Consider the following 19,404-nt stretch of genomic DNA (forward strand, 5'->3'; position numbering starts at 1 on the left):
TAGTTCAATTTCTGTTCAAATGAGAGGTAAAATTGCAAATATATATTTTACTTGTCCTCATCCATTTTTACAACTTTTGTTGCTCTACACACCCATCCAATATGTAGCATATATCAAAAAGTCAAATACACACCTATTTTAATAAGAAGACCTTATGTTTGCCACGAGTTTCGCATTTGGCAAGAACAAGAGTCATTTATAAAAAAAAGTATTTCTGTGCAAAATTTATATGCTTTTCCTTTTTTCTTCTTTTTTCCATTTTCATCCATGCCATTACAAGCCATTTGCATTTGTCCCTATTTTTTTTTTTTTTGCAGACATAACATGCTTCTAGACTTTCACTCTGATTGGTTGCTTCACCGCCTTATATAGACATAGTCCCACCTATCTGCTGGGATCTCCACCCCTGCTAACATAAACCAGACTCATTGTAAGATATTAGAGTAGGTTAAGCCACACATTAACCGGTTGTCTCTTGTCGACATTTCCTCTTGCTGACAAAAGCCACAGTGCGTGATTTTATTATACCATTGATAAAATGACTGGTCTGTGGTTGCTTCTGAGTCTCTTTGCCTTTGGTTCAGCTGAAGCTGGGAAACTGTTGGTTATTCCATCAGATGGCAGTCACTGGTTGGGGATGAAGCCTGTTGTGGAGGAGCTGGGGAGGAGAGGAAACCAGGTGGTGGTCGTCATCCCCGAGGCGAGTCTAAGTATGGGTCCTTCAGAGCATACCACCACTCTGACATATCCAGTGAACTACACCAAGGCTGAATTAGAAGCGAACTTAGTTGATCAGTTAAACACAATTCTGAGTATTGATATCTCCACAGACCTGGCCAAGTTTCAGAAATTCATCATCTCTCTGGATATTCTGCAAACGCTTATATTGAGGAATGCAGAGGGTCTGCTCTTCAACAAAGATTTGATGAAAAAACTGCAAGATTACAAGTTTGATGCAATCCTCACAGATCCATTTGAGCCCATCGGAGCTATAGCTGGTGAATATCTCTCCATTCCAGCTATTTATATGCAAATAAACCTTCCTTGTGGCGTTGATACTCTTGCCAGTCAATGTCCAGCTCCAGCTTCTTATGTTCCACAACGTTTAACTCACTTTACTGATCACATGAATCTTTGGCAAAGAAGTGTGAACCTGTTTAGGGCCCTATTCAAGCCCACGGCTTGCAGACGTTTGTTTACTCTTGCTGATGAGATCGCCTCACAGATACTGCAGAGAAAAGCATCGATGGTGGAGATCATGAGCCGTGCAGCTCTCTGGTTTATGCGTTTCGACTTTGCCTTTGAATTTCCACGGCCACTGATGCCAAACATGGTCATGATTGGAGGAATGGCAACCAAGAAACCAAAACCATTGTCACAAGTAAGCTCCCATAATTACATTTGCATGTAATTGCATACATTTACATTAACATTATCAGTGCCATAGCTCTCTTTTTCATCTGACTTTTCTCTATCCTTGTCTGTCATTGACTCATCATCATGGACTGTGAAAATAGGCAGCATATGCACAAGCAAAGAGAAAGTGTTTTGTCTAAAATAATGACATCTAATAGACTGAGAAAGTGCAAGAAAATGTTTGGATCTTTTAAGAGGAGGTCTGTAAGAGGACAGAGCATAATCATTCCAGAAATGTTGTATGCAGAAATTGCTGAATGCTTCCCTTGAAACATCTCTGCTTTAAAAACAATAAGAAAGATTTTATCTTTGGGCAGAGGTAAATACCTTTTTTTTAAATGTTGACACCTATTTAAATATTACATATTAAAGGGCACAACTTCTTTTTTTTTTAATAGCCAAAAGCCTCTAGTTTTAGCTACAGCCCAATGTTTTGTTAGATATTTTTGTGAGATATAATCACACATTATAATTGTTCAAATCACTGTTTTTGTTATTTTCTAACAGGTCAGCATTTGTACATATTGTTTCTGTTTTATGTTTCAACATTTAATTTTTTTGATTTCTTGTATTAAATCAACTAGTTAAACCAAAAGGCTTAAGACTGCATCAGACTTAAGACTTGTTTAATATATCTGTTTAATATATTGTTAGCTTGCTTTCACATTAGTTTGAGATAGAAATAAATAGATTTATTTTACTCCTGTCATTTAAATCACACTCTCTCTGTGGGCTGTATTAACATGTTAGCATGATATTTTATACATTTATTCGGTGCATGCGCCTTTAAATGATAATGAGCTACTAATCACCCACCCTTCTCTTCAGTTTTTTGTGTATTGGCTCAATACCATCAAAAACAAAACTAATCCACTGCTCCTCAGTGGCTCTGATGTCAGGAGAAAATGATGAAAATTACTCTTATGTTCACTTTTACATCCAACACCTGCATTGTTGCAGAGATGCTGTTGCTACAGGTGCTTGAGCATAGCCAAGGTGAAAAAAGTGCACTTCCACAATGTACTTAAAGTGCTCTTTTGGCATGCTAAATATCTGGACCTGTCGGCTATTCAAAATCCTTATATGTGAAATGAGTTTTGACTGAAAAATACGTTGGCGTTGTCCTACAGCCGATGAGAGAGCAGGGTACAGGGCAGCGGGAAGTTCGGGGAGGAGAAACGTAGTTTGCGGACCAGACAGAGTTGTCGGCGATTCTTCCCATTGTATGTCATGCAGTGTTTAACCTCTTGTTGCTGATCCATCGTGCAGTGTGAACACAGCAGGAACTGAATGCTAGTGATGGGTCGTTCTTGAACGATTCGTTCTTTTTGAACAAATCTTTAATGTGACTCGGGAAGAACGTGTCGTCTCGGAGAGTGATTCGTTCAGTCACGCATGCGCAACATCCTATAGGTTCTGCACTGAATTAGTTCACCTGTTTTGAGTCTTCGGATTTGAGTCGTTCGTTCATCACGTGACAGCCCCATACGTGTAACCTATGCAGTCAGAGCCGGAAAGAGAATTGATTAGTTCGTATCCCGAGTCTTCGGGATTGAGTCGTTCGTTCATCACCTGACAGCCTCATGAGCTAAACCCATTCAGTCTGATGGAAAAATACTTAATAATAATAATAATAATAATAACCAACTCTTTAGTTTATTACCTTTGTTACCACATTCAGTGTTATGGAAAAGAATCATGACATAAACTCACATTTATAAACTGTAATTAAAAAGCTACAATTTGAGACCAGAAACGCATCACGTAACTGTAAGAGTAAATAATAATAATAATAATAATAATAATAACTATGCACCTGTTTGTAAGGAAGGTTGTAAATTAGCTAATTTATCTGTCCAATGCTGTCACGTCATGTGACAAAAGAACGAACGACTCGAAAGACTCGGGATACGAACTAATCAATTCTCTTTCCGGCTCTGACTGCATAGGTATAGCTTATGAAGCTGTCACGTGATGAACGAATGACTCACACCTGAAGACTTGCCAGATAAGAGGTGAGGTGAGCTAATAATAGAAGACGCAGGTAAACAATGAATTAATCTTTTCTGTTTTATATAGCATTAGTTTTGTATTGTTTGTAGTGTGATCAACGTTTGCATAAGTAGTATATGTGTTAGGGAAGTAGCACGTAACATTTTAATTATATTTTGCTAAAATGAACGAAATGACTCGAAAAAAAGATTCGTTAATTTTGCTGAACGAGACTCAAAGGTCCGAGTCAGTAAAATGATCCAAACTTCCCATCACTACTGAATGCTACCCTAGCCCTCTGGTGCTTCTTATTTGGGAGTCACACTTGTGGTCTTTTAAAATTTTACACTTTTATTTATTTATTTTTTATTTTTTTCCCCCAGTAAAATCATTGTAACACATTTTTGTTCAATAATATTTTTTATTTTTATTTTGTTTTTTGAGATCATTTCATTGTACTAATTAATATTTACGCAATAATTATGATCAATTTCTTCCCATTGAAAATAATAAAAAGAAAATTTAAAAAACATATATAAATTCTATAGGGTGAAGTAAACATCAGAGATGCTTTGCCACAAGCTGCAACTGTAGGAACTAAACTAACTATGGTGATGCAGATCTTCTTCCGAGATGGTATTCCTTGGAGCATCCACATTGTTGAAAAACCTTCCGCATCATCAGCAGGGATCTCAGTGTCTCAGATGTTTCGCCCCTTAACCTGAACACCTCGCCTGAGTGGGGCAGCGAAGACTAACTAGCCTTCACCTGCAGAAGGGTTCCAACTGTGGGCTCTCTTCAGCCACAGCCATCTTGAACTGGACTCGGCTGCTGCGGCTATGTCCCTGGTGGCTTTCTTCAGCTGTTTCGGCTCCAGGCCCACCCTCTGGAGGAAATAGCGGACTGATTTTGCTGGGAACCCGGCAGCCAACTTCAATAGGGTAGCTGGTTGCGTGCCACCCTTTACAACCGCCGTCAACCAGGTCCTGGTACTTAGCTTTCTTCAGTTGGTGGGACATGGCTAGCCTCTCTTCCCAGGGCACCGTGAGCTCAGCAACTATGATGGTTTTTGTGCTCCTGGATAGCAAGACCATATCTGGTCGAAGGGAGGTCACTGCCACGTCCTGTGGGAAGACAAGCTTCCTCTTCAGGTCCACACTCAACTCCCAGTCAGAGGCTCGTTGCAAGGAAGAGGGTGGGTTCTTGACTACCATGCCGGTCTTATGAGGTTTGTCTCCTTCCCTCACAAAGGTTATGGCTTCGGGGAGATGGGCCTGCTTGTTATTGGCTTTTTCTCGCTGCTGTTCCACCCATTTGGCGATCTCCATGAGGACCTTATCGTGCCTCCATCTGTACCGCCCTTCTGCCAATGCCTTTGGACAACCAGTCAAAATATGGTTCAGTGTACAGGAGACTGCTCCACATTGGTTGCATGATGGGTCTTCCTCTCCACCCCAGATCTTTATGTTTCTTGGTGTTGGCAACAGGTCGGTCACCGAGCGCAGGAGAAAGCTCAACCTCCCTTGGTCAATCTGCCACAGTTCCTTCCAGGACAGCGGTCGCTCCTGTGCCTGGTCCCACTGCGTCCATCGACCCTGAGAGGCAAGCCCGATCGCTTTCACCTGACACTCCTCCTCTGCTGCCTCACGGACTCTTTGCACCACGAGGCCTCTTCTGGCTCTGGCATCAGCCCTGCTCCACCTCTTCTCACTATAATGTCCAAGGCCCAGGCGTCCCTGGCATACCACGCCCACGATTTCCTGGTGTTTCCAGTGGAATTCTGCTTCCATCACGGCTTGCTGGGGCTTCCACTTTCTGCCGCATTTGATGGTCTTGCTTGCGTGTCTTACCTTACCGTCCTCAGATGAGAGGAGTGTACTGACTGCCCTTGCCTTGGCGGCTTTAAACTCCTCGACCACCGATGAAACTGGCAAGGGAAGCTTGGAGGTCTTGCTGTACAGGTTGATTGCGCTAAATGATGGGGGGACTCCCAGCCATTTCCGCAAGAACTTACTGCACAGTCTTTCCATTCCTTCCACCTGAGACACGGGAAAGTCGTAAAGTAGGAAGGGCCATTGCAGGCGGGGTATGATGCCATACTGAAAGCACCAGACTTTAAACCTCCCGAGTAGTTGGCTGTGCTCGATTGCCTTAAGCCAGGTGTTCAGCTGGGCCTTGGTATTAGTGAGATTGCCACTGTCCTTTAGGGAGCTGTCGTACTGCTTTCCAAGGCATCGGATCCTTTGATCTTGGATTGTTGGGATCTTAGAGCCTTGGATGTTGAAGATGTTTCCATTATTTTCCATTGAAAATAATAAAAAGAAAATTTAAAAAACATATATAAATTCTATATATTTAGACATTCTCAAAGACAACTTTTTCTAAAAAGTTTTTTTTTTTTTTGGTTTGAAATGTTGATTTGAAGCATCAGTTTTTGAATTATTATTACTACAGTCAAACCTGAACACACAGAGAAAACATTTTGTTACACAAAACATTAATATTCTATAAAAATGTAACCAAAATGAACAGAAATGTTTTATTAGAGCTTAATCTTTCTGGATCTGATCTGATTTCAACCTCTTCAGTTTTCTGACTCGTTTTGGCTGTTTTTGTCAGTTTCCCATTCATTTCCTATGGTCGGTCATTTTTGACCGAAGACCACAAGTTTGACTATTTTTTTTATGACCACTTAACCTGCTTGAATCATGCCCTCAATTTTTTGTGTGTGTTCACATTCCAAATGCCATAAAAGTCACCAAGTTTCGTACCATTCTGATAAAGCTGTGATTTTTAAAAATTCAAAACCAAAAATGTATCAGTCAAAGTGACCAAAGAGCACCAGAGGGCTAGATAGTCTAGGGCTGCAGTATGAAAACAACGGTGATCCAACGACTTTGAAAATCGTGCAGTGTGAACTCGTCACAGAAGTTTCAGGACAGTCATGCCAGGCAAGCTGTCTCAGACCGGAATTTAGGGTAGGGATTATAGCGGTGAAGTTTTTAGTTGTAGTAAAGTTTGGGTTAGAGGTGGAGGCAGGTTAGGTGATCTAGCTCTAGCCAAAAAATTAGCTGTGCCCTAACTTCTGGTCTGAGACAGGGGTGGTTCTAGGCCATTTTTAGGTGGGCTAAATTTTTGTCGTCTCAGCCCCCCTAAAACTTTGATCAGCTATCTGAACGATCAGGCCAGTGCTGCTTCCTCAGAGTTTTTTTTTTTTTTTTTTTGTAGCTGCGGAAAAGTGGGAGTCAAGATGGTGGGAAGAGGGGAGAAAACAACCAATAAAACACAGACCTACAACACACTCATTATACAGACAAATTAATATTAAAATATGAGCAGAGTTAGAAAGAAAAAACAAACAACAACAACAGAGATAAGGGCCACCTTGATATATTTAAAAAATATAAAAATAATGAAAATGAAGTCTCAAGAAATCCTATCATTAGAGGCTAACGACTACCATGAACAAATCCAATATGTTTTGAAAAATTATTATTTGAAATCAGCAGAAATATTGGTGTATATGAAAAATGAAAAAGAACATTTAAAAGTTATAATAATATTTTCACCAGCACTGCAGCCTCAGTACAAATGAGACATCCGTGTAAAACATAAATAATAAAGGCATAGTTACTGTTTGTTTACCATTATTTTAATTTTCGGTCTATCTTTGTTTGCTGTCTATCACAATAATTTGTTGTGTCATTGCATTCATGATCAGATATACCTCTGTATCAGCGCCATTATTTGCGCATCTTTTATTTGAAGAAGACATGATATGTGCGCATATATTTTCTAGGCCGATTTGGCTAGGAACTATACTCTCATTCCGGCGTAATAATCAAGGAACTTTGCTGCCGTACCATGGCACAGTGATATTACGTAGCGCCTGAAAGTAGTCCCCAGCTATATTTTAACTAGGTACCTAGCTGGGGACTACTTTCAGGCGCTGCGTAATATCACTGCACCTGCTGCGGCCATGGTACGGCAGCAAAGTTCCTTGATTATTACACCGGAATGAGAGTATAGTTCTTAATCATATCAGCCTAGAAAATCGCAACTTTTCATTTTCCGCCAGTCTTAGTACATGATATAACTACAGAAGAGTCAAGTTTTAAATAGGACAAATATCGAAACTCTTTGGTCATTTTTGAACGCGATGCTAGTGGTCTAATCGGATTCAATGATCTATGCTAAGCTATGCTAAAAGTGCTACCGCCAGATCCAGAGATCAGCTGAATGGATTCAAAAACAGTAAAACTCAACTTATTAACTCTGTGGGAGTTGGAGAATGAGCCTATTTCCAAACAAAGTGGAGTGTTCCTTTAAGCTATTGGTTGTACTGCAAGTACTGGTACTTGGTAAATTTGCAACAGCAAGAAGCTAATATTTAACCTGTTGTTAGGCCATCTGATTGTTCTCGAAATATGCTTACTGCTTATGGCTCATCTAGTTATTGGTACTGCTATTTCCTTAAGTTTCTCTGACTACTTCAACATGCTTGTTGCAAAGCTATCGAGTGCATTGGTAAGGATTTCTGTCTTCACTCACGTGGGTTGTCAGATTGAAGACACATAACATAACAAGCACAATGTCAATGGGAGACGACAACCTGTAAACTGATGAGTTGATTTGAGTTATTATGCTGTTTCTGTAGAGTTTTTAAATGGATGCTGAAGCTTTTAGGCTAGGTAGAATATGCGATCTCTCTCTCTCTCTCTGAACCGTTCATTGCTCGCTTCTATGGTTGCAGTATGTTTGTTTGCTGCAAATTAGGCTGTCTTTTTTAGTGAGTCAATTAGCTGTCAATTTTTCTGCATCTTTTTCAGGTATTGTATAAAAGGGGCTTGCTGCTCTTCTTGGCTGCTTATAAAGAAGAGCACCCCTTCACTGCCTTCTCCGTAAGGGGCTGCTGCCCCAGTCTCTGCTATTTCAGAAGGATATGCTTCTTTCAGAATGCCATCAGTTGTGGTTTGGGCGGTTCGGGCCTATCGTGTTGGGGGAGTTATTATTGTTGCTCTCCCTGCTCATTCATGACAGGCTGCATGGATGGGCAGGGAGTTTTTGCACAGAACAGAACCTTTATAACCCAAAACTTTATGCTAAGTAGGGTTGTTCCAATTCCAATTCCGTATATACAAAAGGGGAGCTAAAGTGGATGAATGAAGCCATTAGAGAAAACACAATGCAGTTATGGAAAGAGTCGGTTAACCACCTGAGTAAAACCATCAGCGCCGTTTATAACGGGGTCTATAACTTATACTAAACCTCTGCTTCGTTTAGTTAGATGTACCATACTTGCACTTCCATGATTGTTGACGTGTGTCTGGAATGCAGTCTCGGATGGAAAGTCTTGATGGTTTCAGGTCTTGGACTCGTGATCACGTTCTTCCGGGTTGAAGAGTGATGAATTCCAAAAGATGTTATTCTTGTTCTGAGGTCCGCGTAGCTTTGGTTGAATGGAAAGTCAAGGCCGCAAAGCCTGGCGCAAAACTTAAGTGTCCCGAAGAGTTCTAGCTCGCATCCTTTTAGAATCTAACAGAACCGCAAGACTGGGATATGTTGGAGCCCACCGGGCACGCCGGCACCGGCTCAGGCTCTCCACAAGGGCAGCAGTCCGGGATTTTTAGCAGAAGAGAGTGTGCCAGAGGGAACTGTGCGTGAGCTCTTTAAGGTCTGCGAAGAGTCACACCTCTCAGGATGGGCTTGACCAATGAGAAAGGCTGAATTTCTAAGCGGGAGTAATAATAATAATAATACATTTTATTTAAGGCGCCTTTCAAATCGCTCAAGGTCACCGTACATCAAGGAGCAATACATAAAACAACAATAAATAGCAACAATATCAATGAACCATGAAAAGAAAAAGAAAACAGCAGTTCCTCCAAAAAAAAAAAAAAAAAAAAAAGAAAAATCAGATTTGAGTGCAGACAGTAATCATGTAGGATAAGCTATCCTGAATAAGTGAGTTTTGAGTTTAGCTTTGAATTGGGAAAACGAGTCTAAATTGCGGATGGTAGCTGGGAGGGAATTCCAAAGGTGAGGAGCAGCACGGCTAAAGGCTCTATGACCCATGGTTGTTAAACGAGCCGTGGGTGTATGGAGACGACCCATTAAGGAAGAACGAAGCATTCGAGAAGGAGCGTAGGGCTGAATGAGATCTGAGAGATAAGTTGGAGCGAGGTTATGGAGAGTTTTATATGTGAGAAGAAAGATTTTAAATTCAATGCGAAATTTGATGGGAAGCCAATGTAGCTGTTGAAGAGATGGAGTAATGTGTTGTATAGATGGAATGCGGGTTATGATGCGAGCAGCTGAATTCTGAATCAACTGGAGTTTATGAAGAAGCTTGTGTGGTAAACCAAATAAAAGAGAATTACAGTAGTCAATGCGAGAGGTGACAAGTGAGTGAACAAGAATGGCAGTACTGTGTGGGGAGAGAAATGAACGAAGGCGAGCGATATTACGGAGATGAAAGTAGCAAATCCGGGTTATACTATTAATGTGAGCTTCAAATGAAAGAGTGCTGTCAAAGATGACCCCCAGGTTCTTAACCTGGCAAGAAGGAGAGACTGAGGAGGCATCAATTGATAAAGAAAAACTACAAGACCTAGAGAGAATAGAATTAGTGCCTACAAGGAGTACTTCAGTCTTATTGCCGTTAAGTTTAAGAAAGTTTGCAGAGAACCAGGTTTTTATTTCATGAAGACAGTTAGTAAGACAGGCTGGTGGAAGAATGGAATCAGGCTTAGTAGATACATAAAGTTGTGTATCATCAGCATAACAGTGAAATTTAATACCAAATTTTGAAAAAATATTACCAAGTGGGAGAAGATAAATTAGGAACAGCAGAGGACCTAGGACAGAACCTTGGGGGACACCGCAGCTAACAGAAAATGAATGGGAGTGAAAACTTTTTAATTGCACAAACTGTGTACAATTGGAAAGGTATGAAGTAAACCAAGTGAAAGGAATACCAGAAATACAAATAGCAGATAAACGGTTTAACAAGATATTGTGTGAAATGGTATCAAAAGCTGCACTCAAATCAAGCAAAACAAGAATAGATAAGGATCCACCATCAGCAGCCATTAACAGATCATTAGTTACTCTCACCAAGGCAGTTTCTGTACTATGCTTAGGGCGAAATCCTGACTGAAAACACTCATATAAGTTATTATTACTAAGGTGAGCTTGAACCTGTGCTGCAACTGCTTTTCAAGTATTTTCGAAATAAAAGGAAGAACTTTGCTGCTGTACCATGGCGCAGTGATATTACGTAGCGCCTGAAAGTAGTCCCCAGCTATATTATAACTAGTTACCTAGCTGGGGACTACTCAGGCGCCGCGTAATATCACTGCACCTGCGCCATGGTACGGCAGCAAAGTTCCTTGATTATTACACCGGAATGAGAGTATAGTTCTTAATCATATCAGCCTAGAAAATCGCAACTTTTAATTTTCCGCCAGTCTTAGTACACGATATAACTACAGAAGAGTCAAGTTTTAAATATGACAAATATCGAAACTCTTTGGTCATTTTTGAACGCGATGCTAGTGGTCTAATCGGATTCAATGATCTATGCTAAGCTATGCTAAAAGTGCTACTGCCAGATCCAGAGATCAGCTGAATGGATTCAAAAACAGTAAAACTCAACTTATTAACTCTGTGGGAGTTGGAGAATGAGCCTATTTCCAAACAAAGTGGAGTGTTCCTTTAAGCTATTGGTTGTACTGCAAGTACTGGTACTTGGTAAATTTGCAACAGCAAGAAGCTAATATTTAACCTGTTGTTAGGCCATCTGATTGTTCTCGAAATATGCTTACTGCTTATGGCTCATCTAGTTATTGGGACTGCTATTTCCTTAAGTTTCTCTGACTACTGCAACATGCTTGTTGCAAAGCTATCGAGTGCATTGGTAAGGATTTCTGTCTTCACTCACGTGGGTTGTCAGATTGAAGACACGTAACATAACAAGCACAATGTCAATGGGAGACGACAACCTGTAAACTGATGAGTTGATATATGAGTTAAACTGATGAGTTATTATGCTGTTTCTGTAGAGTTTTTAAATGGATGCTGAAGCTTTTAGGCCAGGTAGAATATGCAATCTCTCTCTCTCTCTCTGAACCGTTCATTGCTCGCTTCTATGGTTGCAGTATGTTTGTTTGCTGCAAATTAGGCTGTCTTTTTTAGTGAGTCAATTAGCTGTCAATTTTTCTGCATCTTTTTCAGGTATTGTATAAAAGGGGCTTGCTGCTCTTCTTAGCTGCTTATTAAGAAGAACATCCCTTCGCTGCACTCTCTTCCGGTAAGGGGCTTGCTGCTCTTCTTGGCTGCTTATAAAGAAGAGCACCCCTTCACTGCCTTCTCCGTAAGGGGCTGCTGCCCCAGTCTCTGCTATTTCAGAAGGATATGCTTCTTTCAGAATGCCATCAGTTGTGGTTTGGGCGGTTCTGGCCTATCGTTGTGTCGGGGGTTCGGGCCTATCGTGTTGGGGGAGTTATTATTGTTGCTCTCCCTGCTCATTCATGACAGGCTGCATGGATGGGCAGGGAGTTTTTGCACAGAACAGAACCATACCGCCAAACCAAAACTTTATGCTAAGTAGGGTTGTTCGAATTCCGATACTAGTATCGGAAATTCCACCGATACCACAAAAATTCTGGCATCGGTATCGGCAAGTACCCACGTACCGACCCGATACCATTTTCTTAAACAAGACCTATAGTTATGCGCGCTAGCTTTGCTTAACGCTGCAAATCGGAAATCAATTCTTCTTTGCCGCTCTGAATGCAAACACAGGAAGTTGTGCTGTGTTGCCACAAGCAACCACTATTTAGAGCAGCGAAGAATAAATACAAACATGGTAGCACATTGCCAGTAAATCACTCGCGTATGTGACTAAATCTTCACCCTGGGCGACTAAATGGTATATAATATTAGCCACTGGCTAATGAATGCTCAGATTTTACTCTCCAGTGTGTGAGTTGGAGGCTATGTATAAGTTTAACACAGATATATTGTCACTCGCCAAACACTCTGACTGAGCGCTTCAGAGTTTCGCTCTCCGTCAAGTGATCTGTGCTATTAATCAGATCATCTGAATGGATGCGCAGTGCAGCTGTATTTGACGTACCGTAAGCTCTAGTGTGAAGTGCACGACTCGCGGTCGCTTTGCTTTTTTCCTCACGTGCAAAGAGAGAGAGCGCGAGAGAGTCTTACATGTAGCGTGTCAATTCTGCATGGTATGTAAACGATATTCTTTGTTGTATTTTCCTGTCAAAATAACGGAGTTCCTTTGGAATTCTTCAGCTTTTAAGAACTGCCAGGTTCTCCGGTAGTAGGCGGAGCGAATACGCAAACGACAACCCTGGCTCTCACCTATTATCGTCCCTGGTTTGATTTCAGTAAATCAGTTCAAGCGAACGCAGACAACGTGATTAATATTCATGAATCCAGCAGCTCATTGTTCTTAGTAGAATTCAGAGTATGATTATTATCTTATCAGTATTATTGATAGTTTTCTCCCTATATATTTTACAGAAACACTGAATGACCAAAAAAGCACCACCAGTTCCATTAAAATGACTGTATTCATACATGGTTACCAAGTTTTAATTCTAATTGCTAAAGTTATATCATTAAATAATACTCAATTGTCATTTATAATGCTTGACTGACTGATGTTAAGAGTGTACTTTTAGATATTTAAATAGATGTGCCATTTTCCAAACATTATATATTATATTTTTTTGTTTACTGGCCAGACTCTATCTATCTATCTCTATCTCTATCTATATATATATATATATATATATATATATATATAATAGCATATGGTGAAGCACACCATAAAATAATTGTATCAATTCATACAGGTCTAGTAGTACATACAGCTGTATTACCAGATACACACCCAGGTATCGGATCAGTACTCGGTATCGGCCGATACCCTGAGCCTAGGTATCGGAATCGGTATCAGGAAGGGAAAAAGGGTGTCGGAACATCTCTAATGCTAAGTATCTATCTTTTGACGATAGTGGTCCTGACAGAAATGAAGCGTTAGTGTTAGTTCTGGCAGGTCACGTGAGTCAAGCTTGCATCAGCTGATTCTCAGCTGATCGTATCTACCTATAGGAATACAACACCTATCGCAGCATTCCTATATAAGCTCTCTTCCGTATCAATCAGCAGCTTTTTCCACTTGCTCAGGAGAAAATCACCCTCCTCCATCCCCAACTCCTCCTTTTGCAGTCAGGACTTGTCGTTCTGATATTCCTTGCTGAATCAGACTAAATACACTTAAATATCATTAAGTACATTAATGATATCTGCTTTGTTCTGTTCTGTTTACCCTAGGGGGGTTATTATTGTTGCTCATTCATGCAACCTGATCTCACAGAATTCCATGTAATGTTCACGGACTTAATTAACCCCGAATCTGTGGTGGCATCACGGAATCGCCGAAAATTCCGTGACTGGCTCACAGAAGGCATCAGCCGTGGTCCATGCACGAATTCACTGGTTCAACACCAGCGCTGCATCGGACCACGTAAAAAGAGTGACTCCGATGCAGTTATACTTTCACTGGAGTACCTGACCCCACCCCTACCCTAAACCTACCCAGTTCTGAACAATAATGATGATGATAAATTTCCCAGTATCGCGTCGGCATATTGATGCTAAGGGTTTCCGTGCGTGGAGCACGGCTGATGCCTGTCACTGACTTACATTGGTATCACTTCTGTGAGCCCATCACGGAATTTTTTCTGTGAGCCCATCACAGAATTTTTGGCGATTCCATGATGCCACCACAGATTCGGAGGTTAATTAAGTCCGTGAACATTACACGGAATTCTGTGAGATCATGTTGCATTCTTAATAAGATTAATTTTCATCCGAGTTCCATAGTGAATGTAGACATATTTAATGTTTATATGATTCCACTTAGATCGTGTTGGAATGATCAATTGCCATAGCCCTTATCATCAGTGTCTGCAGGTAAAACCTCTGCTTTTTCGGCTTTCTAACGCGGAGAAAGCACGTTCTTCACCCCGGCCGTGCAAAGGGCTATGGCAATTGATGATACAGTAAGCCTTAACCACTGCCTGCAACGCGATCTTAAGTAGAATAATATGAACATTAAATAATATAAAACGTCTACATTCACTACCACTCAGTCTCCGCTGTAGCTCCCGTGACCTAAATTCCCAGAATGCATTGCCGCTGTGACAACACATTCCCAGACTCTATAGGAACACATTGATAATACCACTGACTCGCATACTGTTATTTGACTTTATTATCAGTCCAAAAATAAAAGTATACACAAAATGCAACTTAAATAAATAAATATATTTATTTTTTAAAATATATGAAAACATTTTAACATAGTTGCTACTTGCCCATTCAGTTGATTAGCAGCCTTTCTCTGGGGTTTTATGACAGCTGTACCTTTTATGCTTATTAGTAGAACATTAAAATACTACAATCTAAAATTCCTCTTTAAAGCATTTAAAAAACACTAAATTAAAAGTTAAAATCACTGAAAATAAATAATAGAAAACAGACTACATTTTAACTGATAAGAGGAATACACATTAACCCATTTGAGCTAGTAATTAGGGCTGTATTAGCTAGCTTGCATTTGATTTACAGTTACTGCTATCATAAAAATACACTTAGGCCTATATGTAGGATTAAAATTCTACATGCATCACATTTAATGTCCAAAAACAAATATTTTATCAAAATGTATATTTTATATTTTATTATTGCGCTCCTAGCCTCGCCCACTCCTGACAGAAAAATGGATATATTTTGACTTTCTAACATTTACAGATGAAGAATATATCCGTGACATGTCCGTTATGCACTGGGGGAAACACAATGACTCAAATGCATTAAACAGCACAAATATTCGCTGTTAGCCATGGTGTATCGATTTGATCCATGATCGACATTAAGGGCTGCTTAAGAACAGCGTGCACATCAAATAATCTTGACTCACTGAACCTGGATCAAATTAGTGAGATTGCATGAATTTAAATCATTAATTTAAAGATTGCATGAACTTAAATCGTCATTTATTAAAGCTCGAGATGATCTAAAGTCAGGTTTTGGACATTGATCCCTGCTTTTCTTAGCATCTTTTGTGAAACAGTCCCCGGATATAACTATGATCCATGCAGGGAGTGTTGATAAACTCATCACGGCGTTCCGCACAGAAACGGCTCTCTCATGCGCACTCCACGTGTTGTACAGTCATGTTTACAGAGATGAACTGACATCACGGAAGCTCTGGTAGTAACTGTTGATGAATTATTAACCTCTTTGTTTATATACACTGGTGAATGAATATGTGCTATTGCGAGCTAAACATGAGATTTGAGTTAGCCATGTTTTTAATTACACTATTAGCCTACATATTAAGTGTTTGAGCAGTGTTTGCCGTTTAATTTTTACACCATGTAATAGTTTTTAAACTTGAATGGTTCAAAGCAATCAGTTTCCCAACTAAAATAAGTTAACTTCATGGTACATGCTGTAAAGAAGGAAAGCTGTAAATTAATGATAGAAGAGCTGTATATTAACAGTGCACTACTGACAACCACATATGCCTGTATTTTACTGTTATTTTCCAGCACAACTTTTAGCAAGAATATTGTAGGATATTGCAGGTGTTAGATTAACTCATGTACTGAATTGCTCTGAAACTAGTGCAGGCTTTTATATTCAGATGTGTTTGATTCAGATGTAGGCCTACTGTAGTTAATTTCTATAATTTCATTAGAATTGAAATCAAACACACTCAATTGCATTAGACTTTGTTTAAATATAAATTGTTTTCATCTATTGTAGGTATTGTAATTATGAAATAATGATTCAATTACAAACAAATCCTTATGTGTAAAAATGTGCTCTGTAATCATTGTCTTAGCACTTTCTTTCAGACAGAGTAATGTTATTTTGTTTTGTTCTTTTTTGTATGTAAGAGTTCCTGGTTTTGCATGACTGCCTTAATTGTGTTCCTGTGTGTTTAGGGAGAAACTGTGATTAATCACTCGGCGTGTGTCTCAATCAACTCCCTAGTTCTGTAGTCAAGGACTCTTAATTATAGAATCTTTCCAGTGCACTAATGAACATAATGACATAATGCACTGTGAATACGGTGAACCCCAAGTGCAACATGTTCCTGAATCAACATTCTTGTTGATCCTGGAACAACATTCCAAGCAACCAATCAGAATTTAGGGCTAAGTTTACAGGAAATGTCAGTTTTAGTCTTACAACCAGAGTCAGGTGTTTCCACTCCATCATTTCCCTGTGATTTTAGGAATACATTATGGGTAGGACTAGGTTTAGGACATAGATTCTATGTTTTTGGACAAGAATATAGTTCCAGGAACATGTCTTCACAAAACTGTGAAAACAGTGAAACACTTAAAATAAATTCTGATGTGTGAACTTTAACCTATTTTCATATTTTCTGTAAGTATTGTTTATTCTTGGTTCTTCACGACACCTAATGCATGTTAACATGTTGAACCTTACTGAAAAAAATGTTTGGTCCTCTTTATCTGTGTATGAACAAAGCGATCTCTAGATAACTTTGATAATTCTAATATGCTCGTATGTTCTTGAAATAATTGACCCAGAGCTACATTTCACCCACTTGTTAGACTTTATACCACAGTGCAGCAACAGCTGAGCTAAGTAGTTAATATGCACATGCTTCCAGTGACCTATCAACACTAACTCCCCTTTTGTCTAGTTTTGAGGCCGCTCCTGTGTGGAAAGCATTCCCAGGCCTCTTAAATGCACCATATCTCTGCGTGCTGTGTACTGCATAAACATTAGAGTGGATGGAGTTTCCACTCTGGGCTTCTAGTCTGGCTGTGCTTGTTCACCTCAGAGCCTCTACAGGTTGGAGAGGGGCTTGTTATGCCAGTGGATGGCAGCCACTGGTTGAGCATGAAGATCCTGGTGGAAGAGCTTTCTCAAAGGGGTCATGAGATGGTGGTCCTGGTCCCTGAAAGACATGCGGTACCTGGTCAGTGCTGACATCTGTCTTCTGTGCAGGAGCTGGAGGAGTTTGTGAACGGTTCTGGAGAGCATGGGTTTGTGGTCTTCACTCTGGGCTCCTTGGTGTCACAGTTACCCGAGGCCAAAGCCAGAGAGTTATTTGAGGCATTTAGGCAGATACCTCAGAGGGTAAGTGAGGATATAAAAAATAACAGACTACTTTTAAATGCTTAAAGGGATAGTTACCCAAAAATTTAAATTCTGTCATTAATTACTCACCCTCATGTTGTTCTAAACTCCTAAGATCTTTGTGAAAGACAAATTAAGATATTTTTGATGAAATCCGAGAGCTTTCTCACCCTGCATAGACAGCAATGCAACCGAAACATTCCCAGGCCCTGAAAAAACAACCTCAAAGTCCCTTGTAATAGGCAGACTTGGCAACTATGATGGCCCACCATGTATTTTCTGAAACAAAATGTTATACAAATTAACCCATGGTATCATATGAAGCCATATGAACCTAATCATATTAACCTTCATGATTATTTTTGATTGGTAGGTACTATGGAGGTACACTGGACCAGTCCCTGAAAATGCTACAAAGAATGTCAAACTGATGAAGTGGCTGCCACAAAATGATCTCTTGGGTATGTTTATATTATTCTTTGACCAATGGTGTCCAATCCTGCTCCTGGAGGGCAAATGTCCTGCAGACTGTTGCTCCAACCAGCTCTAACACACTTTTCTAGAAGTTTCTAGTGAGTCAGAAGACCTTAAAGTGATGCTTCACTCATAATTACCGCAGGCATAAAACAAAAGAATATCATCAGCAACAACTTAACTGGTTTGAATGGCTTTACTGCTGAGCAATTACTGTGTACAACAAAATATAATTGTAACTTTCATTTGATGGTGGATGTGGTGAATAAGCTGCCAGTGATCGAAATATTGAATATGAAGTCATTGAAAACAACAATTTTGAGAATATGGTTGAGATAGCAAATATGAGACAGATGCTGTGGAAGTGCGCTATGACGATGACAGCGATGGTAAAATCATCTGCTCAAACCGAGCCCTTTTAAGTTTCAAAAGGTAACAAAATATGCTTTATTTTATTCTTCTGTAATTGTTCTTAAAATATCAAGAGTTTTTTGCTATTGCAGCAGTAAGAGATCATCCGTGGTGGATATGTGATGGAATATGTAATAATGATTGCCGAAACATTCATGCATTTAAGGGTTAAAGAGGATCGAGCAGAACCTATGCAAGCACGACTCTTACAGGATGTTTCAAAATGTATGTATTGTTATTTTTTGTAGTTGTCTCATTTTTTAGATTCACTTTTATTTGTAAATGCTACTGCTGTTTATGTTGTCTTTTGATATACATTTTTTCCGTACCAAAGCTTTATCCATACTTACAGGTTCTGGCCTATAAACAATAGCTTCTGCTTTTATAATAATAAAATCTTTGAGGAAGTTTTTGGGTGAATCCAGCATTGAACTTGCATAGAATGAGGATGCTGTCCTCTGTAAAATGTCCAGCATAGAGAGCTATATTTGGATTATAATTTTCGGGAACCCCACCCCCTCTGTTGCGTGCTCCTGGGGGCAGGATTTATGTAAATTTCAGGTTTTGTGATGTCACTAATCCAGGAAGTAGCTTTTTGCAGTCCCTACCAGCCATTTGTTACAGTGAATTCTGTAAAAGGCAGTTTCTCCCTTTGCACTGAACTTTGAGCGTCGTAACTTTTTAATTGAATTGAATTGAATTGAATTGAAACGTTTATTTCGAACATGTAAATAAACATAATAAAAACAAAACAACACAACACAATACAATCAATTTCATATCTTATACATGTCCAAAAAGGAGTAGGAAGAAGCATAAGCTTATTTAATCCTATCCCTTCTCCACTCCACGTTGTTAATAATAATCAATAACAATAATCATCCAATCACCTTC

General features: G+C 39.7%; 1 protein-coding gene across 1 annotated transcript in view; it reads left to right on the forward strand.

The window, feature by feature from the left end:
- The first annotated feature begins 461 nt into the window (after positions 1-461).
- The window catches only part of LOC131546905 (UDP-glucuronosyltransferase 1A5-like), a 28,908-nt gene continuing 9,965 nt past the window's right edge, over positions 462-19,404 (forward strand). The window contains exons 1-3 of the mRNA XM_058787021.1: positions 462-1,381; positions 17,494-17,625; positions 17,999-18,086. Of these exons, the coding sequence (XP_058643004.1) occupies positions 539-1,381; positions 17,494-17,625; positions 17,999-18,086 (1,063 nt within the window). The 5' untranslated portion in view covers positions 462-538. The remainder of the gene's footprint in view (positions 1,382-17,493; positions 17,626-17,998; positions 18,087-19,404) is intronic.

This window comes from Onychostoma macrolepis, chromosome 09 (genome assembly GCF_012432095.1).
Source record: "Onychostoma macrolepis isolate SWU-2019 chromosome 09, ASM1243209v1, whole genome shotgun sequence".
Lineage (NCBI taxonomy): Eukaryota > Metazoa > Chordata > Actinopteri > Cypriniformes > Cyprinidae > Onychostoma > Onychostoma macrolepis.